Here is a 24,628-nt window from a genome sequence, read left to right on the forward strand (position 1 = left end):
CTTGCGTATTCGAAGGCTTCTTTCCGTTTTAGTAACTCGTTTTTAATATGTATTTTTATTTTCATTGTAAACTGCGCAATGAAATTGAAAGCTTTCGAAATAGTAAGCACCTATTTTAAAGTTGGTATGGGCTGCTTGGCTTTTAAACTCCGCAAGATGTGCTGCTATTGGCTGACTGTTTGCGAAGTGTTGAATAAAGTTTTTATCTCAAATTTTAATGCAGTAAATATTATCATTTTTATTTACATCATTATAATTTTACTAATCGGAATCAGAATACGTTATTGATCCCAGAGGGCAATTCCATAAACAGTAATATATTTGAAATTGAGATTAAGATTTTTTTTTTAATTAGTACATATTAAAAAAATGCAATTGTCTTGTTCATAATGTAACTAGATATTTGCGAAATGATTCTTTAAATAATTCAATAATTAAAGTGTAATGTGCAGATACAGGTTTAAATTCAAATATGCATCAGTGCACTTACTAGAATAGAAAGCCTTTATTGTCTTTGCATAGTGGCTATGCAAAGAGATTAGGAGCTTCTGTAAATATTAAAGTACCTGAATCTTGCTTTTCTTTTCATCCATCATGCTTTCTGATGTTTTTGTCCTTACTATAGGCCATGATTTACAGATTCACAAAAGTAGACAACACACAAATCATCTTAAAGAGTTTTTTTTTTTACTTTGTTTACTGATTAGAAATTCCAAACTACAATTAAAACATGAAATGTCATTCTTTTAAAAATGTAAAAAATAAGTCACCAGATACACATATCATACAAAAATGCAATAAATAGTGATAAAAAATAAAAAGACACCAGAAACATACACATTCTGTTTGTGAGTTAGAAAATACGACCGCCGTGGGCACTTTCTCCCTTGTGCGTTACGCTGAGGCGACTCTTCTTCGGTGGTGTCAGGGGTCGTTTCCTTTTTTCTTTTTTTTTTTTTAAATCCTCGACGCGTCATGTCGCGAGTGCCGCTGACATCTGGTATCTGTCGATCGACTGTCCTACAGCGTTCATTTCTGCAAGACACCACAGTAAATATGGATTGTGCTGCTTGTAGAATCAACTGCTGGCAGTTCAGGAACAAGTCTCAACCCCAAAATAATGTTTCACAGCCCCACAGCAATGTTGTGTGCCTTATATCAGCAAATTATGAAAACTTACATTGATAACATTTCTTAGAAATGAACAAGTGGTGTATAGATTTAGAGTGACTCACTAAAACGTGGGTAAAAACATTCCATCTGTGTACCGCTAACCTGAATCAGAGCTACAGGGCATCTACGCTACCTGTGTGCTTCCACAGACGGGCCTTTCTTCACCTGTCCTCGGTCTCCATTAGTTGGAGGAGTTGCTGCTTTGTGTCACGTCCTCTTGCCCAAAGTAGCTTTCGTACTCTGGATCCACCTGCTCTTCTTTGATCGACATTTTCTTGGCATCTTCTGCAGAAAAAAAATAAAAAAGACAAAATCACGGCGTTAGATAAATACGTGTGGAACGAAAAGATATAACCCGCTTATATTAAAAGAAAAAAAAAAATGCTAAAAGCAGATTGAACTGCTCACCTTTCGCCAGCTGCAGGTCAAAGGAGTAGCTCGTCTCGTGAACCTCGTGTCTTGATGCCAGACCTTTCATCTGGTCCCGCAGCTCCTTCAGCTTGATGTAGAAATGTACCTTATCTTGTGCTCGGGGAAACTGAGCACAGCGCGGACTTGATGATGGCATCAAATAGCACACCTATGTGCAAAACAAATACACAATGATGACTGAATGTTTGTATAACTGAATATATTTTAAGACTAATTTAGTGGAAGTACCGTTTCAGTTTGGGGAATTTTGTAGGGCTGCAAACCAAACTCAAGATTCTTGGCCTTCACACCAAAGGTTTCCTTGCAGAAGATTTCATAGATACCTGGAACAATCCAAGTCGGTCAGTGAACTCTGAATCAGCCACCTTAATACTTGGAATAAAGAAAATGTGTGTTTGAATCACAGAATATTACCTTTTCCGTTAAAAGCTGCTATTAAAGGCTTGTATTTCTGCAGCTTGTCGAGTAACTGTCGACCTCCCTCGCGAATCTCCTTACTGAGAAGAACACAAAGAAGCAGAAGAATATGAACCGTGTTCCTGCGGGACACGCTGGTTTCTCTTCCGTGCTATGTTCTGTTGGTGACCTCAGAATTCAGTCTCGATTTACCGTGAATTTATGACTCATCTTAAAAAGGAGAAAAATCAATGTGCACTTTCCTACTCACCTCGAGAGATCTTTGCTGCCGGGCGTGGTCCGCTCGACCATGTTGGTGAAGCCGATGCTGTAATCCTCCGGCAGGCTCTGGTCCTGCATGTAGCTGAGCTGCGTGTCCGTTAGACCAGACAGAAATAGACATTTCCCTGAGTAAAAAAAAAAGAAGAAGAAGAGTCCATCATTGTCCATGCGGACACTGGCCCCGTAGAGGCGAGTGGGTACCAACAAAACTACAAAATAATGCCTAAAGCACAAAGGAAAATCTATTTAATAACTTCAAAAACAACTCTTCTTGTCTTTGAAATGATGAGCTTGAACAAATCGGAGCAAGCGCTCGTAAAGATGGACCAAGCGGGTCGGGAGGAGGGCAGACGTGAACTCAAAAATAAAAAACTCAACATACAGAAATGGTTTCCTGGGTTTGGGTAATGATGTCCTTTGAAGGCTGACAAAAGTCCAGGGTTGATTCCAATCTGAGGAGAAGAGTGACATTGTTACCATGGCAACAGGCAAAAAATTGCCTCTTTATCAACTATTTACAACTATGTGTAAATGTAAGAATTACTTACAATACTGATTCAAATTGAGAAATACAGAAATCCTTCACAGGTGCCCAGTTAATAACTCACGATTAAAATTTCAAGATTGTAGGCAATAACATCTGGCAGCGTTCGGGCCATGACTTCAGCAGGAGACATGCCATTGAAGCGGTTGAGAGCCCTCTTGGCTTTCTTGGCAGCCTCCATCTTATCCTCTTCCTCCTGCATCTTGCCCACTTCTGTTTGCTGCTTCGGCGGTCGGCCTCTCTTCTTCTTCACGGACGTCCCGACTACGACAGTGAGGAAGAACATTTTGAAATAAGACGGTGTCTGATGAAAAAGAAGAGCTACTTGTGGCAGAAAATTCTCGGGCCTCGGGACAAAAACAGCATTTTTTCGCACTGACGGAATTTTTATTTCAATTTGATGCCGTCTTTTTATTCTGCGGTACGGAATAATGTGGATTAACAATCCTCTGCATGCCTTTCGGCGGCGCAGCAGGCGGTGGTTGCTGCTGAAGACATGTCTCCTGCTGCTGTTGATGCTGAGGGTGGTGCAAGCGGTCAGGATGCTGCAGTTCCCTGAAGTTCTGTTGGTGGGCCGGCTCCTGGTATTGGTTAGGGGCCAGCGGGTCATTCTGATAAAAAGTGTCCTGATAAAGAGGCGGCTCCCGATGAACGGACAGGTCAGCCATGACCAGCTCATCTCTGGGGCTCTCCGTGTTGTAGCCCGTGTTGTGATACGGCATCACATACTGCGCCTCGGGGTGCTGCTGGCTGGACTGGTACCTAGGAGAGAGAGGTGTGGGGGGGGGGGGGGGGCATGGCAGTAGAAGAGATGAGGAAGAGGATGAAAGGAGAAGGAAGAGCAGGATGAACAAAATGAGGAGACGGATTACGCCTGGTGTTCGATGCGGCGAGTGAAGAAGTGGGTGAGGTAAACTTGCAGTACAGGATACTCAGACACACTCATGCACCGATAAAGATCTGATCTGCACACGCGTGAAACGTGTGAACGCCGTTTCCTTTCATCCCATCTGAGCATCGACCTCAGACACTCTCGCTGCCTCCTCGCACACTCACCAAGGTGAAGGCTCGAACCACAATGAGATGAAGATATGCAAAAACGATCACACTTGCAAAAAATATCATGACTATGACTGATATGAAGTAAAAATCCAGGTCAAACATGAGACAAAATCATCTGCATCCACCAGCGAGACTTGGAGGAAGTTATGTGTTTGAACCGTTGATCAAATTAAGCGTCGGTGTCTTTCCTGGGCCACGGAAGAGTTTTGTTACATTTTGGGTGCTGCTGCCAATCTTCCACTGACTTCACCATTTGGGAAATAAGTCCTTTTTTTCACCGCAAATAATGAGCCAACCAAAATAGAACTTAAAAATACGCAGGCGTGGGCAGCTCCTGATGTTCCCCCACTACGCAGATCCGAAATGTTGCAGCCAATAGTTGAAGAGGGGAAGTTTCACATGCAGAATTCAGGTCTTGGTGATGCCAGAGTTTGCAGAGGTACGTGCACTCCCGAGCTTGCATCTACAGCACAGCTGTCAAACAGATCCAGAGCCTGTATAATGACGCTATTACATGCTGCAAGCGGAAGTACAACGTGTGACGTCGTGTGTCAAAATGCCGTTCCTTTATCTCCATCTCATGCATGAAAATGAAGACGTCGAGAGTGTAACATGAGATGTTTTGCCAGAACCTGCAGCCAACCTCCAGCACCAAACTCACCACTGCTGAAAATAATCCGTAGGAACCGTCAGTGACGTGTACTGGTTCTCTTCCATCTTAACTGTTGACTTAGTTGAACAAAATTAAAATTAACGCCGCTTCAGACGCGCCGATAAACAATGGCGATGTGAACCATGTCGCGGGTTAAAGAGCACACCGTTCGCACGGTGAAGAAGTGAGGCTGCGGCAGGAAGGGGGGAAGCTTCGGCTAATTCTAAGGTAACATTACCGCGTTTAAACTGCTACCTTCGAAGCGCAAGTGATGTCTAGATTAAAAATAAAGGTGTATAAGTGGGAACTAACATACCTGTCATACATTTTGTTCTTTGGTTTTCAAATTAAGTAGACAAGGGGGGCTGGGAATCACTCCAAAACAAAGAGCTGTTAAAAACCCAAAGATTACGGTTCTCTCCGTGTTTGATATTATTTACCGCCACCTTCTGGTTTGGAGTTTCACTGCATGGCGGATATTGAAATACGACACATTACACAACCCTAATATTACAAATACTGATCCAAAATCAAGATGTAACTTAAAAACAAATAATTAGTTTTTAAAAACACAGCCGCGTTGTAGTACCATGGTACAATGTTTTTTTTTAAAGTTTATAGAAGATTCCACGAGATGGCGAAAGAGATCTTATATCTGAAAGCACCAGCAGAAAGCTATATCCACCGAAGAAGTTAGCCGCCAGAGATTGTGTGTAAAATTGAGGGCTCACTCTGTTATCAAAACAAGACTCATTCAAAAATGCACACGGATTGTAATTTATGGATACTCATGGTACCCTTAAATTGATTCAGAGTGAGCACTCTTCACTCTTCTAAAATTTCTCCGTGTTAGCGAACAGCACGACCTGCTTGAGTGTTTTCCGGGAGTAGCATTAAAAATCGTGAGACTCGGATATATCCGAAATATTTTTTGCTTCACCTAATTATTTAAATGATGGTGAATTAAACAAGGTAAGATCGTACTAACGTCCCTGAGGATTATTATATCGTATTATTTCCTTTTTCTCAGGTTTTGGCTTCTAAATTTAACACAAGTGCTAACGACGTTGGGATAGTACTGGAGGTAAACAGCCATGTGTGCCTGCACTGGCATGGTGAACATAAGTGCATGTCATAGTTGCTCAGAACGAGACCCCTTAGGCGCTGGTGCACAGTTCTGATTTCTTCCAGCCCTCTGTGAGGTCGGTGAAGATGCCAGTTGGTGTGTCCTGGTCTCGGTACCTGAGGATGTTCGGTGCCAGCATCCTGGCCATGTTTGCAGGAGCACAGGTTGTCCACCAGTACTACCTACCTAACCTGGTGAGGGACGCTTTCGGACCATTATTCTGTTTTTTCTCCAGGTAGCAATTGCATTTCCAAAAAGCATCAGATAACACTGAAGCTAAAAATGTTTGAGCAACGATCTTCTATCAACAGCCATGAATGGAAATCTGTAAGAACGACAAGCTTTCTGTTTGTGTTTTCAGAGTATACCAGAGACCCCACCAAAGCCTGGAGAGCTTCACGCAGACCTGCAGGGCCGCAACGTCAGACAAGAGGCTATTGCTGCAATGCAGAAACAAAATGTTGACTGATGCATCCTCTGTGTGCTGGAGAAAAATCACTTCCACGTGCTTGGGAGTAAAATATTTTCTGGGACATGGACAAATGGATATATCTGAAATAGTGTTGCTTCTAATGGTAGGATGTAATGTGGAATAAAATGCGCCACTGTGTGTGTCCTGCTCAGGATCAATATCGTCATTTGGTGATCTTAATAAAATATCAATCTAGGCTCTTTGTTTGTTGTTTTACTTTGGAAATAAATTGGTTTTATGCTTGCAAACCTGTCACCATTTCTGGTGTTCATTATAGGTTCTTTATCATACAAAAAAACATTGCAAAGAAATCAAAGTAGACACTAGGAAAAATGTATCTTGTATTCATTTGTTTATATTTCAATAAAAAAAAAAAATTAATGAAAAAATAAGAATTACAATAATTAAATCGGAATTGAAATTGTTTGATTAAGAGGGAATTTGATTGTAGTTTTAGGTGTGACTTCAATCGTATCCTACTCCTACTATTATTGTACTTCCGGCTTGTCCCGTTGGGGGTCGCTACAGCAAATCAACGTTCTCCACTTCACCCTCTCCTTTGTTCGTGACGTCGCTATGGTAACGAGTCGCGAAGAGGCGAAGATGGCGACGCCGAGAGAAAAGGACGCCGCTGATTATCTGAAGAAGCACAAAGTTGTGGAGCTCATGGACAACCTGAGCGGCCTGCTGCTCTTCCACAGACCCGGTTAGAACTCGTTCACATCGCGTGTGGAGGAAAAAAACACACCTTTTTAATTTAGATAACACGTTTTTAATTCACATTTGACAAAGGAAGACATCTCAATGATTTTGTCTGAGCTCCCCCAAAATAATCCGGACACTTAAGCGGCATTATTCAATAGCGTATAGCTATTTTTGATTTTATTAGCTGTAGCTTCTTGTGCTTTTTGTGCTTTTCTTTCTTTCAGAGAATCCCAGAGAGTTTCTCATTGATCAGCTAGAGCAGCTGAAGAGTTCTCAGCAGGGGGGTGTAAAGGGACCAAATCTCTTCAGCAGCATCAACCTGGACGCAGTCTTTGGGATGCTTGACCCTGCCGATCAAAAATCGATCACATATGCCCAATACCAGCACGGTAAGCACATATCTGAGGCAGAACAGCGTAAATATAGTAACGCTGTCGACTGAAGCAAAGACTCATCCACTTCTTTCCTTCACAGCTTTGACCATGCTGGGAATAAAAGACATTAACGAATGTCCCGATGGTGTAAATGAAGACAGGATATCCTACGACACCTTCATAATAGAATCGTAAGGACAGTCTGCAAATTCAAACGGCAAAAAAAAAAAAACTCACAAATTTCTGAAGGTAATTTTTTGTCTCAATTTGGTGTTACAGGATTCAAGGCCTGCAGAGATGCTCAGCAACATATAAACAAGCGTGAACATAGACGCTTATCACCGCTCAACTGACATGTATTTGTAAATGAGATTATCAAGTACTAAAAAAATTACAAATGTTTTTCATTTGTTCCAACAATTAAATGTCTGTGCTTCATTTTGTACAATTATTTGTGTGCATGGTGTGACAATAAGGCCGATTTGTCATTCAGGCTGAAAGTATACATTTCTACAGCCATATAAAATGTGTCAAATTAATTTGAAAAAGACATTAAAAAAAAGGGTCACGATCCCTGTTGATAATAATCTGTATCAAAAATATAGAGATAAAGCTCTTAAATGTATGTCATTTGTATGATTATATTATTATATATTAACATTATTTTTATTAGTAGATTAATTCTCATTTTTGCAGCGTTCATGTGCTGAACGCGCACCGGCAAGGGGCGTGGCCAGGAAGTACTATGCCCGCCTTCTCGCGAGGCTCTTCTTCGTCTTTCTTCGGTTTGTTGTAGTTTCCCCCCCCCCCCCAAAAAAAACATTGTTTTTTCCGGGACACCGCCCGACGGAACTCATCATGGGCACCGTCCACGCCAGGGTAAGGAAACGTGCGTCAACGCGTCCGTTCACATTTGACCTCTGTGTGTTTCGAGGCTGCTGACGACACGGCTGCGGGAACAGGCCCCGCGCGCTCCTTCGGAAACAGGCTGGAGGCTCGCGCTTCCAGCTACGTCATCACATACCGGATAAACACGTGCTTTTCTGGCTCCGGTTTTAGCGCCGTAAAGACAATGTCGGAGGCGCGTTTAGTTTAATGACAGACGCTTCTCCAGTATTCATATTTTTGACACCAACATCATGGCCACGCCCCTTCTCTAATCAATGAAACTAGCTGTTTTGATCAAACACAACCCCGCCCTGTGTGTAACGTGTGTGTGTGTGTGTGTGTGTGTGTGTGTGTGTGTGTGTGTGTGTGTGTGTGTGTGTGTGTGTTTTTGTGTCGCAGAGCCTGGACCCTCTGCCCATGCAAGGGCCCGAGCTGGGCGTTCAAGCCGACGACATCGAGGCCCCAGAGATGGAGCTGCAGCCCAAGCGAGACGTCCTTGAAAACAAGGATGTATTAGATTGTATTTGTTATTGATTCTCACATATCTGGACCTGGTTTCCACATTTCTATTGTGCGATGGATGCCTTGCTCTATGTTCACAGCTCGATTGAATGAAAACGAGTCATTGTGACTGTACTAAGGCTCGCCTGCTCCGCCTGTGCAGGTTGTCGTTCAGCGGGTGCACATAGACGGGCTCGGCCGGACCAAGGAGGACCTGCTGACTCAGGAAATTGCTGGAGTGTTCCGGGCCAAGAACTTGATTGATGTGGGTCTATTTTAACACGGCAGTACTGATTAACCCTTTACCGCTCCTGACATTTGACCCCCCGGGGGGGGAGGGTTCATTTGGTTGAGCAGGTGATGCAAAAGTCGCACGAGGCTCGACAGAGGCTGCTGCGTCTCGGCATCTTCAGGAAAGTCGAAGCCGTTATCGACACATGGCGAGGTACTCACGGCTTCGTGTTGCGCATCGCTTTTGTCCGCGTTGAGATTCTGCGTCGTGAACGCAGCGCCGGGTTTGTCTTCTCTCTAGGCGACGGTGCCCTTCCGAATGGCCTTGATGTCACGTTTGAAGTCACCGAGTTGAGGCGGATGACGGGCAGCTACCACACCCTGGTGGGAAACAACGAAGGAAGCATGGTGAGCGCCGTGTCGCGTCATCATCCTCCTTATGATGATGATGATGATGACGACCACCGTTACGCACAGACACTAACCTTGCCCGCTTTAATTTTAGGTAGTGGGTCTGAAGTTACCTAATTTGTTTGGTCGGGCAGAGAAGATGACCTTTCAGTTCTCCTACGGCACCAAGGAGGCATCCTACGGCCTTTCTTTCTTCAAGCCCCAACCAGGTCACTTCGAACGCAAGTAAGACGTTCCTTAAATCCGTTTGCTTTGGGGGAGTCTCCTGATTCTTTTCACACATTATTGACTGTCTTCTTCTTCTTCTTCTGTCACCGCTCAGCGTCTCTCTTAACGTGTACAGCGTTGCGGGTCAGTTTCCGTGGAGTTCCCTGAGGGAGACGGATCGAGGAGTCTCTGCCGAACTGAGCGTGAATAACTGCTTCTATTTATTTGTCGATTTGCTGCAGCCAATAAATTCCTTCAGCCGTCCTGTTTTATCTCATCGTTGTTCTTTAACAGTTTCCTTTGTTGAAGACCAGCCAGACCTTGAAGTGGGAAGGGGCGTGGCGGGAGCTCGGCTGTCTGGCTCCCACGGCCTCCTTCGCCGTCCGCCAGGAGAGCGGCCATTCCCTCAAATCCTCGCTTTCGGTACTGTGCCCTTGTTTTCCATCATTTATTTTAATGTTTGAATTTGAAATGCATACAGAGGTTTCAAAATATGTATTTATTTTTTATTTTTCAGTCCTGTTTATCAGTCGTTGGTGTTTTGTTTCGCAGCATGCCATGATTATTGACACCAGAAACTCCTCCATCCTTCCCAGGAAAGGCGGCTTGCTGAAAATCCATCAGGTTTGTTGCTATTGTGTTGTTGATGCTGTTGTTGTGTTGCTAGTGCTGCGTGATAGCGATGCGACTGGACGGGGACACCGTGCAGATGTTTGATGTTGTGGTCGTGTAGGAACTTGCTGGCTACACGGGCGGAGATGCCAGCTTCCTGAAGGAGGACTTCGAGATCCAGCTCAACAAAACTCTCTTCTGGGACTCGGTGAGATTCTACATTTAATTTTACTCAAAGTTTAAATCGGAGGATAACTTTGGTGACTTATTTTATTCAGGCATACATTTTAACACTAAGAAATCTGGCGTAGTGTTTGCTTGAGGTTTGTCTTCGCTAAGGCCTTTGACTTTCCCCTACAGATTCTGTCTGCCTCATTGTGGGGTGGTTTGCTCCTGCCCATTGGCGAGAAGCCAACAAGCATAGCAGACAGGTAGAGAACGTTAATGCATTGACCTTTTGCCAGTATCCATTACAAAAATCAGACTCACGCAAGCATATTTTAGCTACGTCTTCTTTTAGGCAGTAAAAAAACAACAACCCAAAAACATTTTTAAAAGCATGCTCAGATTGTCTTTTTTATCTTCACAAAATCCTCAGGATTGTTGTGCAATTTTGTGTTTAGTGTGTCTTTGTCGACCTCTTAGGTTCTATCTTGGTGGTCCGACCAGCATCAGGGGGTTCAGTATGTACAGTATGGGCCCCCAGAGTGAAGGTAAGGTATTAACCTGGCCGGCTTGTACACAGACTAAAGTGCAATGGCGGATTCAAACGTTGTGTGCTGTTTGCATCACTGGTATGGCAGGTGACTACCTGGGAGGCGGTTGTTACTGGGCTGGAGGGCTCCACCTCTACACGCCTCTACCCTTAAGACCAGGCCGAGGGGGCTTTAGTGACCTCTTCAGGACTCACTTCTTCCTTAATGCAGGAAACCTTTGTAACCTCAACTATGGTGGGTCGATGCTACTTAAAGAGCATTTGATGAGGTTTTATCTTCTTCTTACCTGCCTCAGGTCTAGACGTGTGTGTTTCACTGAAGCACAGCGGGAACGTGTAATTTTGTTCTTGCATTCTGCCTTTATTTCTTTTTTATACTCAGGTGAGGGGCCACATGCACATTTGGAGAAATTGACAGAATGCATCCGTTGGTCATACGGGCTTGGCATTTTGCTGCGTTTAGGGAATATTGCCAGGCTGGAGCTGAACTACTGCATTCCCATGGGAGTCCAGAGCGGAGACAGGTGGGTCATAGGAAGAGGGAGCACATTGCTCCCGTTCTCTGGCTACCTGTTAACCACAAGTTATTTTGAATTCCTTATATTTGCACACAAATCCTTAAAGATGCGTGCAGTTCACCGTAACGGCTCACATCAGGGTGGTTAGAACTGAAGAAGCCTGTTTAAGGGGAACGAACCATAAACATCATGTTGACTATTTATTTATTTTTGCTCCGTTATCTTTACCTCAACGTGGATGACTGTGAATCTACACAAACATTTGTCCACAATTTAAAAACTAGATAAATGCTTCTCAAACCAAACACAGTAAATACTAACCAATGCAAATGCCTTCTCTTTGCAGGATATGTGATGGCGTCCAGTTCGGAGCGGGGATCAGATTCCTTTGAAACCAAACGTGTTGGATCCAGGAGCTTCCTCGTTCTTGAACATTAAATGCCAGAAACCAGTCGAAATTGCTTGTACAGAATTGTTATTGTGATTAATTAGTTAAATTAAAATATCTGGACTGACTTTCTGTTTCGATTCATCTATTTTTATTATAAGCTGTCAGAGTGCAAATTTAATTTTAATGCAAATAAAGGCAAAGTTATCATGACGCCTTATCCGTTCTTCCACATGACGGACAGTTCTGCTTTCTTTTTGTTTAAATTCAAACAGTTACGTCATAATTTTTCTGTCAAATCTAAGTTATTGATAATTTATCATTAAATTGACGCGAATGTGTGCTCGTCCCTCGTAGTTCTACTGCGCATGAGTTCTGCGCATATTAGCAGTCACGTGTTCAGTCTCGGCGGGCCATTGGCTAAACACGCGCATGCGCTGTACTCGTTCTTCCGTAGCATTTTAGCAAGCGCGCCAGAGATAGCGGGAAGACGACGTCAGAGGTCTTCACTCGCTCGTATCTACAATTCAGCTCCCTTTATCCGCCCGAATCGCGCATTTCCGGGTAATACGGCGCTGTTTGTGCTGCGGTCGAGCCAAACGGAGCGAAAGTCACGCAGGAAATAGTAGTTTGATCGTCTGAGCTGCAGGGATTCGAACGCACGCTGATGGCGGTCACTATCGAGGATCTCTATCGTAGCTACGGGGTCCTTGCTGATGCTAAGGACGACCTCAGCCAGGTAAACGAAGCCGGATCGATTGATTTAAAGTCTTAGCGAATAGTGGTTTGCTTGTTTTGCATTAATGCATTTTTTCGCTTCCCTTTTTTTATCAGCTTTGGCTACAGAAGATTAAAAAAAAAACATTTTTTTTTGCTAAGCTAAGCGTAGCTACCGAACGTAGTTCCTGGGCTAATGACGATGGCCTCGCAGTAGCGACCCTTGAGATGAAACGCGTCGGAGAAAATCAGAGTTCGGCTCCACCAAAGAGAGAATCCATACAAATGACTTTAACCATCACGTGACACTTATTTCCAATCTATTCTTGCAAATTGAGTTTGTTTTTTGAGATTATTGTTTTTAGTTTTTTTCGGTTACATGTTGCAAACAAAGTGTAATGAGAGGCCCACGTTTTTCCATGGATGCTGCTAAATGGTGGAATTCCAACAAGCAAGAGTGTATTTAAACTATATATGTGGACTCGCAAACAATAATTTTTCATGCAATCTGGAACTCGCGTAATTTAATATAGACGAATATCAGAACACAATGTTTTCATATGTTTGACGCACTGTCTCTGTCTGCAGCACAAAGATGCCTACCAAGTTATCTTGGATGGCGTGAAAGGAGGCCCAAAGGAGAAGCGCCTGGCGGCGCAATTTATTCCCAAATTCTTCATCAGCTTTCCGGAAATGTCCAACGCAGCGATCAATGCCCAGCTTGATCTGTGCGAAGACGAGGACGTGTCGGTGAGCGTGAATGTCTCGTCTTTTCGGTTCAGACTACCGATGTCGTGTTTCCCTCGTGATAAAACTCGTTCTATTTGTTTATTTGTGTCCTCGTCTTTGTCCAGATTCGCCGACAGGCCATCAAGGAGCTGCCGCGGTTTGCGTCCGGCGAGAACATCGTCAAAGTTTCCGACATTCTCACTCAGCTCCTTCAGACGGGTAACGCGTCGCCCATCGGCCCGGAATCGCTGAGCGCTAAAATATCACCGTCAGGCGGCGGCATTGTTCGTGGGCCGGGGGTTAAATGATGGAAGATGGAGTACTCGAGCGGACTTCATCGCATATCTTTGAGCTCCGCTGCGACGTGTGGACTCTTCTCTGAACTGCGTGGGGGGCTGCTCGGCTTTGATGCGTCTCCTGAGGCCTGTGTCGTTGTGCTTTTCAGATGATACGGCGGAGTTCAACCAAGTGAACGCGGCCCTCATTTCCATCTTCAAGATCGACGCTAAGGGTACGTTCTGGGTGGATGAGATCAGACGCGGCGAGGAAATGTCCGTGGCTTTGTTGTAACCTGCGTCAAACGGTCGCATCTTTCATCGTGCTGGTCTGCCTGTGAGAATCGCTGCGACTAATGAGGTCATTTATTTTTAGAAAGTGTGCAGGCGTTTACTTATTTGCTCGCGTTGACCCAATCCCCCGCCTCGGCGGTCCAGGCACCCTCAGGGGCCTCTTCTCGCAGGTCCTGCAGGGAGACGACGTCGTGAGGGAAAGGGCCATCAAGTTTCTGTCCATCAAGCTGAAGACCCTCCCAGAAGACGTCATGACGAAGGAAGTGGAGGACTTCATCTTCGCCGAGACGAAGAAGGTGAGCGTGCGGGAAAATGTGACCGCCGTCTCTCCCCGCAGACGTGTGATCTTCGTCCTGTGATGCCGCTGGCGCCCCCCCCCCAGGTGCTGGAGGACGTGACTGGGGAGGAGTTCGTGCTGCTGATGCGCGTGGTGTCCGGCCTGCGGGTGCTGCAGACGGTGAACGGGCGGCAGCAGCTGGTGGAGCTGGTGGTGGATCAGGCGTACCTGGAGCAGGCCCTCGACACGGCCGACCCGGACACCGTGGACCGCCTGCTGCAGTGCACGCGCCAGGCCCTGCCCCTCTTCTCGGTGAGCGGCGCGCCTCGCGTCCACGGAGGCTGCGATTGGATGGGAGCTGCCGTCTGCACCGTTTACGTCGTCGCGGCGCTGCCGAATCACTTCCGCCTCCTGTCTTGCAGAAGAATGTTCACTCCACACGTTTCATCAGCTACTTCTGTGAACACGTCCTGCCGAACCTCAGCACCCTGACCAGCCCCGTGGCCGAGCTGGACATCCAGCTGGAGGTCAGTCCGACTCTTGTCACGGGTGCCGGCGGGGCGTTGGGCTGCGTCGCGCCTCTGTGCCTGATTAAAGTGCCACTTCGTCCCGGGGTCGGTTAACGCCGTGCGTGTATTGCAGGTGCTGAAGCTGCTGGCCGAGATGAGCGCGTTCTGCGGAGACATGGACAAGCTGGAGGCCAACCTCAACATGCTGTTCTCCAAGCTCCTGGTGAGGAACGGCTGAACCCGCGGCTCGGACGCTGCGGAGATCGAGGGGATGTCTTTTTTTTTTTTTTTTTTAATCCAATCTGTATGCTTTTTTTTTTTTTTTTGTGTGTGCAGGAGTTCATGCCCCTGCCACCAGAAGAGGTGGAGAACGGAGAGAACTCTGCCAACGAGGAGCCCAAGCTGCAGTTCAGCTACGTGGAGTGTCTCCTCTTCAGCTTCCACCAGCTGGGCAAGAAGCTCCCGGACTTCCTCCTGGACAAAGTGGACGCCGAGCGGCTCAAGGACTTCAAGATCAGGTGAAGAGAGCGACGCGCAAAGCTGTCATTTTGAGCGGGTTGCGTTCATTAGATGGGTTAGCCAGTTGGAGAACGCGCACCTGCACCGTTCATCCTGATTTGGACCGCCGTGTTCTGTGTGTCTTCAGGTTACAGTACTTTGCCAGAGGCCTTCAGGTTTATATCAGACAGCTGCGAGTGGCGCTGCAAGGCAAGACGGGAGACGCTCTCAAAACGGACGAGGTAGCTGCTGCGGCGTTCTCGGCCATCCGTTTGGCGTCTGCTATGTAAAAAAACCGCCTTAAAGACCGCCTTGCTTTTCTGTGTGTGACCAGAACAAGATCAAAGTTGTAGCCCTCAAGATCACCAACAACATCAACGTCCTCATCAAGGTCAGCGGGCGCTCGTCTGTCGGTGGCGCCGCGAAAAGGGGACGCGAAACCGTTAGTCTTTTGTGGAATCAGATTTTCCTTTCATTCCAGGACCTGTTCCACAACCCTCCGTCATTTAAGAGCACCGTCACCCTGTCCTGGAAGCCCGTCCAGAAGACGGAGGCGGCAGCGTGAGTCCCCTCCGTCGAGTCGGGTGTGAAAGACGCCAGGATTCGGCGGTCGGACCTGAAACGCGCGTAAAAAAGACGCGTCCGATCCGTCACCTGCTTTCCGTTTGTGTCTGCAGACCGAAGCGCCCGTCCACCGAGGACATGGGCTCCGGTGGAAGCGTGAATAAACAGATCCCTGCTCAGTCCCGGAGGGGTGCACGGCAAATCTACAACCCCCCCAGCGGCAAATACAGCGCTACGATTGGGAACTTTAACTACGGTGAGGAACGTTAAGTGTTTTCGTTTAATATTGGGCAGCATGGTAACCGAATTCCATCCCGATCGGATCCAGAATGGAGTCGTAACAAAATATTAAACTTTAACATCAAAACCCATTTATGGATTCAAGAATCAGTTAAAAACACACATCAACTCTAAAGATGCCAAGAACCATCTAGAACCTTTTGGTGCTGATCCAGATCACCATGTGGACGGTGTACATCCAGTTAGGAGGGGAACGAGCTGCTTGGCGGAGGTCTTATGAATGTAATGCTGGGAAATCCTCCCGTCTTTGAACCCGTCCCCCTCTTTGTATTTGTCTTCTTCAGAACAGCGCGGCGGGTTCCGGGGCGGCCGAGGACGAGGCTTCGGGGGCAGAGGGAACCGGAGCAGAGGCCGGATCTATTGAGATCCTCACACAAATACATTTTGTTTCATTGAACTGCATTACATCGAGATCTTTTTCACACCAACAAGAACTATTTATCACCGATTCTTATTTTTAAAGTGTTTCACTCATCCAGATTTGTTCTGTGTTTTCTGGACATTCGGTTTCCTGTCTTCTGAATATCCATCGTCTAGTTCAGGCATTTTAACTCGTTGTCCTCGTGTTCCCCGATGCCAAGGTGATGAAAAAAAAAAAAGTATCTCCAAGTTAGCCTTTATTTCCTTGAATTTGGACTTTTTGTTGTTTTGTTTTTTTCACGGAAAAAAGGACCGGCAGGTTGTAACTGATGAATTCTTTTTTTTTTGTTCAGATTGTAGAAGGAAAAGATAAAGATTCATTTGTTTTGAGACATGTTATTTAATCGTGGTTGGTTTTTTTTTTTTTTTTATTACAACTTGCGTTGAATTTGGTCTAATTCTTTGAATGAAAAAAATTTGATTTGATTTTTTTATCATAAACTTTTATGGAAGTAGAACCGTCGTCTCTTTCTGTGTAACTTTACTGCAGTAACTCCGCTGACGGCTCCTCGATGAAGATGGACACAGCTCTCCTTCATAGATCCATTTCTTTTTCTTCTATCTCGCGGGAAATTTGGGATGTCATATTTTATGTTCCTTTCACTCCCTCGTTCGTCGGTTCCTGTCCTCGTCTCTCCTTCCTCTCCTATATCTGTGCGGAATTGTTTAGAAAGCTTCGTCTTCCTCGGATGGAGACGTTTTCCTCCGCGATCAGGAAAGCAACGCGGCACCAGAGCGTCGGCGAATGATTTTGCTTCGAACTGTGTTTAGAGAACATGCAAACGTCTCAGCTGAACAGGTGTGTGTGTGGTGATAGTCCACACAAAGCCATGTTAATGTCCCAAGTGTACAAATACAAAGCAAATATTTTGAAAGGAGGTGTTTCAAATTATATACCAGGTTAATCTATTTTACTGAACTGATAATCGGTTTAATCTTTTATTGGACATTCTATCTAGCTCCTTCCGGTGCGTCTAACGATAAAGACGCACGTCCATCCAGAAAGGCGCTTGTCGTGGCCGTTGCTCGCCGCAAGGGGGCGATCCAGACCAGGATTTCCCTTGCAGAGCAACCCCGGTCTATTTTTATCCTGAGCGTCACTGACGTCTTTCTGCTCGGCAGCAGGAACACCGTGGTCCGGGCGAGCAGTGAAGAGGAGGCGCTGCTCTTCCTCACCTGGGCTGAAACATTCAGTAGTTCAGAGTCGTGTGTGTTTCCTCGCTAAGGAGAACGCGCAAATACACTGTTCATTTGGCGCTTGTGACGTAATGATTGTGTGTCTGCACTAAAGAATGTTAATAAAGCACCGACGCGGTTTGTTTCCTTGCGTTCTGCGTCACCGCGACAAGAGACGCTGTGCGTCTTCTGGCCGGTAGGGGGCGATGCCCCACTTAGGTAAACCCTCTCCTCATTGATCGTGACCAGGTATTTCCCAAACCAGTCTGCGAGCCAGCCAGCCAGCCAATGCTTGACACATGCGTTCGCACGCGCGCGCAAACGCGCACGGCGGATTTTCAAAAATGATTAATCGCTTGCTGGTGGAGGAGGAGGGAAGGAAAGAAGGAACGAGCGACTGGAGTGAGAGGAGAAGTGAATGTAAATCAATAGTCCTGAAGCACTCGCCGGGTTCCCTCACTTTGTTACAACGACGTCCGGAGGGTGTTGGTACTGGATATATGTATTTATTTGTTTTCATTCATAATGCACCTTGCAAGTCTATTTCATGCGCATTTTAGTTGAATATCCTCCGTTTTTTTATTTTTCAGGGCTCAATGAGTTTCAGGTCATGGTGTTTCTGTAGGTAGAGATGTGGGTGGTGCGTTCAGGTGTCAGTCTTACGTCGCTGATTTGCATGTTAGCCAGAGCCTCATTGTCCTCTCCTGGGGGGACACAGACTGATATACCCTAATGCCCTCCTGTTTCCAGAGGGGTGCCTGAAGGCTGCACCAAATGCAACGCAGCATTTGCTTCATGTAATGCCAATGCTAGCCACAGGCTAATTCGATTCTACCTCACCTGGCCAGGTAGTATCTAAGATTGATTTGATGCATTTGAGGTAAAAGGTGCAATGGAGACCCCCTTGCTTTAACTCAGGGGTGGGCAAACCTTTTGACTCGCGGGCCACAATAGGTTCTAAAATTTGACAGAGGGGCCGGACCAAGAACAGATGGATGGAGTATTTGTGTGAGCTAATATAAATAACACATGAAAGCTATTGCATGAAAGGATTTGGCCTTTTACAGGTAGCATTACAGCAAAAAGGTCAAATGAATGAGCTTTAATTATAATGAAATTTAATTTAATGATATAATTTGGACAAGTTTGGCGGGCCGGATTAAAAAGACCAACGGGCCGCATATGGCCCCCGGGCCTGGGTTTGCCCATACCTGCTTTAACTCATTTAAGCAACTGCTCTATGAGCAGCACACAAAGAAAAAGGAGGGGCTTAAAAAGTCGTGGAGGATGTTGATTGGTCAAAAGTATGTACGTATGTGAATCCCGCTATTCGAAAGTTAGCATTGATCATGCAAGCGACAAAAATAAAACTCAAATATTCGAGTGGCAAAATTGTGGATTAAAGCGAGTATTTAAATAAATACAGGGGTTGCGTTACAGTTTATCATCTCAGACTATGAAGGGCAATATTTTGACACAAAGGTAGATTGTGATAGCGATATGCTACCTGTGGAGGCATGGACCAGCCGGTTGTTAAATGTTTTCCCACTTCTGACTTTCAAATAAAGATCTCACAGAAATATATTCAGACCTAAGTCCGGAATGAGGAGTGGGATGGTGGTCAGATCAGACCGGATCAGTTTGGATTCAGGCAATCAAAACTCCAAATTCAAGTACATGATAACATCAGTCTATTTCAGGCGATCCCTGATCCGTGCTTACGGGATTGCCTTTATGCATGGGCAGAGCCTAAAGCAGGACACTGGTGAAGAGGATGCACACTTTGTCCTCTTTGCTGACCTCCAGATAATCAGAAAAACAAAAGTTTAATGAACTCCACTATTGACTCAAAGCCAGTCAGGGTGAAAAACACACGTTTCTGCCTCCAGCGTCATCATCTCTTTATTCAGGCATTCATTTAAAATGAAAACCTGCGTGACGTCCTTTACCTTCATCATCATCCCTGAGTTTGTGGAGCGGGCCCATCGGTGGGGTGGGGGGGGGGGGGGGGTAGCGGAAAATAAATCAGTGTTGAAGAGGGAACTTCTTCTTCTTCTTCTTCCATTAAATAAATAAATGCACCGTCCGCCCCCTCATGTACAATGCTGGCAATAGTAACAGCACTGTGAGGCTGGGCTAAATATAGCAGCCAGTGAGTGTTAACATGTCAGCTTCAGCAGGCGTGTAGAGAGGCGGCTGCTGCACGTGTGGCCGGCGTGGAAGTACACTGTACGGCTATCAATATCATCAATATAGATCATCCATCCCTTGTCTTTCCTGCCGTGGATTAAATTCACACCAAGGCGGGTCGAGTTATAAAAAAAAAAACTTATTTCAATTCCACATGGAATGATACTGATTCCTCCTTTATATCAAGCTGAGACTCATATTTAATATATATGAAGACAAGAATGATTCTGTGTTTATATCAGCTCTAAAGAGAGGGTGTGTGTGTGTGTGTGGTGGGGGGGGGGGGCAATTTATTTATACCACGGCGCCTTTCAGAAATAGAAGACGGTCTAAAATAAGAGTTCTTCTCAACTGAAGACACTTGTGCAGCAAACCGTAGCTTTATTTGTGATGGAAGGAGACTTTAACCCACCCCCCCATGCCCCCCATCCACACCATCATCACTTCAGACCCTTCCCTCCAAAGTATGTTACGTAATCTAGCATGTGAATGTCAAGAGATGCGTGTCGCGGAGAGCGAGGAGGAGGAGGAGGTTTATTTGGTTTATACATTGAGCTCCCAAAACTCACAGGGAACACGGTGTACTCTAGCGTCCCCTGAGACCTGACATGTTAGAAGCCCCCCACCCCAAACACACACACACACACACACACACACACACACACACGCGGACAAGCACACAAGTTTCCAGGTACATTGGGGGAAAAAACAAAAACTAACGAGAATAACGGCAAGCAAATATTCCCGGTATAACGGAATAGATGGTTTCCCCGTTCATGCATTTATGGGTCCATTCACATGCTCTGATGCAGGAATGGTGTGAATGACTGAGTGGGAAAGTGAATGAATGAATGAACGACGGCACGGAATGAGTGAATGAAGAGCAGCAGCAGAAGAACGAGAACGCGGCGGTGCGCATCGCTCCTCTTCCTCTTCATGGGCTTCCTTTGTCTTTTATTTTTCTCCTGCAAGTACGGCTGCAATAAACAAGCGCGGCAAACACGCACACACACACACACACACACACACACGAAAGGGGTGCTGAGGAGGGGGTTGTGGAGCAAGTGAACGTGCGCTGCGCATGCGACAAAGCCGTTCATAAATATGCAGCGGCTCGATTCATGCAGATTCTCTTCTTGAGGTGGTTTATTTGTGCAGCAGTGCTCCAACCAAGCATGTGATGCTGAGGACGTGTGTGTGTGTGTGTGTAAAGGGGTGGGGGGCGTTCTATAAATAGCATTATAGCTCTGCTTCCATTGACATCATTTAGGCAGCAGAGATGGAAAAATAAATAGGGGGAGAGGAGGCATGAGGGGACAGGGTTCCTTAATCTGGGCTTCAAATTCAAACAAAACCCGGCCAGCCATCCTTTTGTACACACTCTCAACAAAAACCGTGCTACATAGTAAACCTGCCCGGGAGACAAATATAAATACAGGTTTTATTTCAGTGTGTTTTCTGATTTTTTGGATTTTCTATTTTGCTTCCATATCTTTATTCTCCGACTGAAAAGAAGTCAACAGACACAGGATGAAGAGGAACGCATGCGATCATCTCTATCAGAATCCTCTTCAAGCCTTTCCGTGATATTTTGAGGAGCACGTCTTCACAAAGAAAACGGTTCTTGAAATGGTGTCATACTCCAAAATTAGGAGCAGCTTTTGGGTCTGGTGCTTCTTCTTTACATGGTGCATCACATTCAGAGGGAATCTCCTTTGGTTTTTCTTTTAAAACTGAAGTATATCAGCGTCAAATATTATTAATGCTGTAAGTTTTACGATCAGGAATATAATTTGCAGTTTGGAGACCAGTGATTCATCTTTAACAGGATTTGTTATTTTATTTTGGTGACTATTTTACCTCATGAAATTCTAGCAAAGCAAGTCAATTTCACAAAGTCAGTGCATCGTCACACTTAAAATGTCCCTTTCTCTGGGTCCGCTCTTGAAGTGGAAGCCGTCTAAACATCGGCCCAAAACGCGCACTGTTTCCTAGAAAGACGCAGCCTAGGAGTCGGAATGGAAAGCCACGAGGAGGCAGATGGGAGGGGGACAGCAAACAAATTAAATGGACCGGTGTGTATATACACCCCCCCCCCCCCCAGCAGACAGCCAGGTGGAAAAGACAACGGCCATGGCCCACCCGAGGCAAATGTTTTGGAAGGTTTTATTATTGTATATTGACATGCTTAAAAAAAAAAAAAAGATAAGGCGGAGGGTTGAAGTGCAATAGGCCGTGTTGGGGGGGGGGGGGGCTATTTTCATTTCGTTATCAAGACTAACACTTCCGCTCAAACAGGCGGACTGGCTGGCGTGTTTATGTTATTATGGATGAGGAAAAGAGGACAGCACGCTGTTTTTCCATGGTCGGAGAGTCTTAGTCACACCCGGGTTCTCTGTTCCTCGAGCTGTCGTCAGTCTTGGCACTGACCCCTGCATGCTGCGTGACTTCTCTCGGTGACGATGACGTATGCTGTGATACTTACGTGCCCCCCCCCCCTCCCACCTCATGCTGATATCACACATCTCTGAGTCCCACAGCTCGTGGCCACAAATACATGTTTTCCCATTCCTTTTCCCATTACTTCATTGATTCCTGTGAGGTCAGAGGTCAGCAGCGATCGCACAGCCTGGAATGACGTGCAGCATTTAGCCGGTCACCTTATAATCAGACACAGTCCGAACTTCTGTGTTTGACCGGCGCGTCATTCTTCTCCATTGTTGACCACAAGCTTCAAAAAGCTCTCACACTGGTTTTTTTAAAGCACATTTCGTAGATAATTTTCACAGCAAAAACCTGGAAGGTGTATTCCTAAATGGGCTACCAGCCGTGAGATGGAGTATGATCTTTGAAATGCGTCTCTCTGTTGCAGAGGATGAATCATAGGACCTAATTCGGTCCTGATGGTAGACGATTTTACCTTTTTCCCTCACTCTATGAATACATCTTCTCTCCGATTCACTCATTTCTTCTCTTTTTGTCCCAGTAATTTATCACACATATAGAAATTTGTCGCACTTTATCTCAGCAGGCCTGGAAAAAAAAAAAAGGACACATGAAATGAAATGAGGGAATTACATCTATATGACACAAAAAAATAAGAAAAAGATGAGCCGGTTCCAGATCAGGAGCGCCTGTCGTGTCACCGTGCGACATTAGATGAGCATCACTTTTACAGCGTAGGTCAAAGGTCAGCGTGAGCTTCAGCTGCGTGGTTAGACTGACGCATTTAATGAGCATGATGTCACTGCTTCATTGCAACGTTGTTAATCAGCAGTCATGGTATTTTAACTAGGAGTCAGAGGCCTGTCAAAATGAGATTCAGAGACACACATGTACTTAACTAGTTCAGGTATACTCACAATCATTGATCAGGAAGGATCAAAAGGATGGAAATGGCAGTGGTTCACACTTATTTCCAGAAATAAGAGACTATAGAACATAGAGTGAACCTACAAGAGTGGAGGGAGGAGCACACAGGCGGACGACATCTTGTGTAGACGGAGCAGTTTAAAGGAGGTCGGAGCGAGTGCAGCCTGCCAGCATAGGCTGGTGGTGTGTAAGATGAGGAAGAGGACGAAGAGGACGAAGGCACAGCAGAGGACAAAGTGGTGGAGGCTGAAGAACGAAGACTGTTGCAGCAGCTTTGTTTTTGCATTTGCACATATTTAATTTGGTCTGTCGTCCCCCCCCCCCCCCCTCTGGTGGGACCCCCCACCGAGCCTTCAGGTATGGATTCAGGTCCAGCTTTCTGCTTCGCTTTGCTCAGTTCGGACTGTGTCTGAATAAAACTGCCCCTCTTCTTCATGCCCCCACCCTGTTCACCCCCCCCCCCCCAAAAAAAACCCCCAAAGCCTCAAAAGCCCCACCCTCCCTTCCGTGCCAGCTGAATTAATTTGATACTATTTTTGAAAGTCAGTGTTTCTAAGGGAAACCTAATGACGCAATGACGTCAATGCAGGTCAATAGCACACTGGTGGAGAGGATCGGGGGGAGAGAGAAAGACAGACACGGAGTTTGAGCGCGGAGGAGAGGAAGAGCTCGTTACCCTTCCCTGTATTGTGACGTGAACCATTCCGTCCCGCTCCTTTCTCTTTTTCCTCCTCGTGCCTTTTTTTGTCGATGTTTTTTTTCGCCCGATCGTTTCTGGACGGGCTCGTTCCGATAGCGCGGATTCAGTCGCGCCTCTGTTGCCCCCCATTCATGCTTCCCTTTCTGTGTCTGGTATAGTCATTCACACACATGCACGCACAGACAGAGAGAAAGAAGGCGTGCGTGCGTGCGTGCGCGCGCGCGGTGAAATGACTTGCGTTGCACCCCTTCCCAAATGCGTAAAGTCCTCTTGATTTGGCGGGTCTTTTCTGTTCTATCAGCTGGGCTCTCGTTTATAACCCCCCCCCCCCCCCCCCGCACCACGACCCGACCATCAAACCCACCTTTCTTTTGATCCTTCTCCCTGAACCCTGAGTGGCGACACCAAATACTTTAGTCTCCGACAGCCCACAGCGACGACGCACGGCGGAACTGGCATGCTTTCTGCGTGCGCGCTGACGCAGGAGGAGAGACCGTAGCCTGCGTTGCTGTGTCTCCTCACTCTGCACACAAAAAAAAGCAGTCTCTAAAAGAGTTCACAGAGAGAAAGTAAAAAATGCTCAACCAAACAGGTAAGTGACTTCTTTTGTATAGACGCCGCGGATCCCAAAACCAGAACGGGATGCGTGACGGAAGTTTGCCGTTCGATCCGCGGATCTGTCGGGACTCGCGCTGGCTGCCGTTTGATGTGATGACTTAGATTGATCAGAGCGGAATCTCACGCGTGACTTTTTTCAGGGCTGATGGTGTTTGTTTATTGCAAACGTCGTTATCGCAGTTTTAGGAACGCAGCAACGGAACGGGGTTCGTGAAGAGTTTCTGGGTTTAGTGTTTCTTTTTTTTTTTTTTTTTTGCAGACACTAAAGGAGAGCTGCGGGTTGCGGTAATGCGTGGGAGT

The 24,628-nt window shown here is 45.9% G+C and overlaps 5 protein-coding genes across 6 annotated transcripts; 4 read left to right on the forward strand and 1 right to left on the reverse strand.

The window, feature by feature from the left end:
• Positions 1-683: 683 nt before the first annotated feature.
• Positions 684-4,606, reverse strand: tdg.2 (thymine DNA glycosylase, tandem duplicate 2). Its single transcript, XM_068739384.1, has 10 exons — positions 4,551-4,606; positions 3,285-3,589; positions 2,892-3,091; positions 2,666-2,735; positions 2,273-2,408; positions 2,020-2,102; positions 1,834-1,928; positions 1,582-1,753; positions 1,339-1,458; positions 684-1,035 (listed from the first exon to the last, which is right to left on the reverse strand). Exons 1-9 carry the CDS (start codon positions 4,604-4,606, stop codon positions 1,355-1,357), a joined length of 1,221 nt encoding a protein of 406 aa, XP_068595485.1. The 3' UTR covers positions 684-1,035; positions 1,339-1,354.
• Positions 4,607-5,389: 783 nt separating this feature from the next.
• Positions 5,390-6,331, forward strand: uqcc6 (ubiquinol-cytochrome c reductase complex assembly factor 6). Its single transcript, XM_068739783.1, has 3 exons — positions 5,390-5,513; positions 5,733-5,861; positions 6,029-6,331. The coding sequence occupies exons 2-3, from the start codon at positions 5,754-5,756 to the stop codon at positions 6,134-6,136; spliced, it is 216 nt and encodes a 71-aa protein (XP_068595884.1). The 5' UTR covers positions 5,390-5,513; positions 5,733-5,753; the 3' UTR covers positions 6,137-6,331.
• Positions 6,332-6,742: 411 nt separating this feature from the next.
• efcab10 (EF-hand calcium binding domain 10) lies at positions 6,743-7,543 on the forward strand. The gene is made up of 4 exons (XM_068739799.1): positions 6,743-6,845; positions 7,069-7,233; positions 7,319-7,409; positions 7,498-7,543. The coding sequence occupies exons 1-4, from the start codon at positions 6,743-6,745 to the stop codon at positions 7,541-7,543; spliced, it is 405 nt and encodes a 134-aa protein (XP_068595900.1).
• A 470-nt stretch (positions 7,544-8,013) lies between these two features.
• samm50 (SAMM50 sorting and assembly machinery component) lies at positions 8,014-11,882 on the forward strand. Of its 2 annotated transcripts, XM_068739220.1 has the most exons (15): positions 8,014-8,097; positions 8,506-8,616; positions 8,771-8,872; positions 8,965-9,052; positions 9,140-9,246; positions 9,344-9,474; positions 9,572-9,659; positions 9,751-9,879; positions 10,009-10,080; positions 10,190-10,276; positions 10,429-10,499; positions 10,714-10,781; positions 10,872-11,018; positions 11,166-11,307; positions 11,648-11,882. In XM_068739220.1, exons 1-15 carry the CDS (start codon positions 8,077-8,079, stop codon positions 11,691-11,693), a joined length of 1,410 nt encoding a protein of 469 aa, XP_068595321.1. In that variant the 5' UTR covers positions 8,014-8,076; the 3' UTR covers positions 11,694-11,882. The 2 variants fall into 2 exon arrangements, with proteins under 2 accessions (XP_068595321.1, XP_068595322.1); XM_068739221.1 differs by lacking the exon at positions 8,014-8,097 and having other exon boundaries at positions 8,568-8,626.
• Positions 11,883-12,356: 474 nt separating this feature from the next.
• Positions 12,357-17,128, forward strand: api5 (apoptosis inhibitor 5). The gene is made up of 14 exons (XM_068739275.1): positions 12,357-12,428; positions 12,995-13,156; positions 13,261-13,354; positions 13,581-13,646; positions 13,849-14,000; positions 14,087-14,293; positions 14,404-14,508; positions 14,624-14,713; positions 14,827-15,008; positions 15,137-15,230; positions 15,323-15,379; positions 15,470-15,549; positions 15,666-15,808; positions 16,137-17,128. Exons 1-14 carry the CDS (start codon positions 12,357-12,359, stop codon positions 16,214-16,216), a joined length of 1,584 nt encoding a protein of 527 aa, XP_068595376.1. The 3' UTR covers positions 16,217-17,128.
• Positions 17,129-24,628: the final 7,500 nt, after the last annotated feature.

The sequence above is a fragment of the Brachionichthys hirsutus genome, chromosome 5 (assembly GCF_040956055.1).
Source record: "Brachionichthys hirsutus isolate HB-005 chromosome 5, CSIRO-AGI_Bhir_v1, whole genome shotgun sequence".
Lineage (NCBI taxonomy): Eukaryota > Metazoa > Chordata > Actinopteri > Lophiiformes > Brachionichthyidae > Brachionichthys > Brachionichthys hirsutus.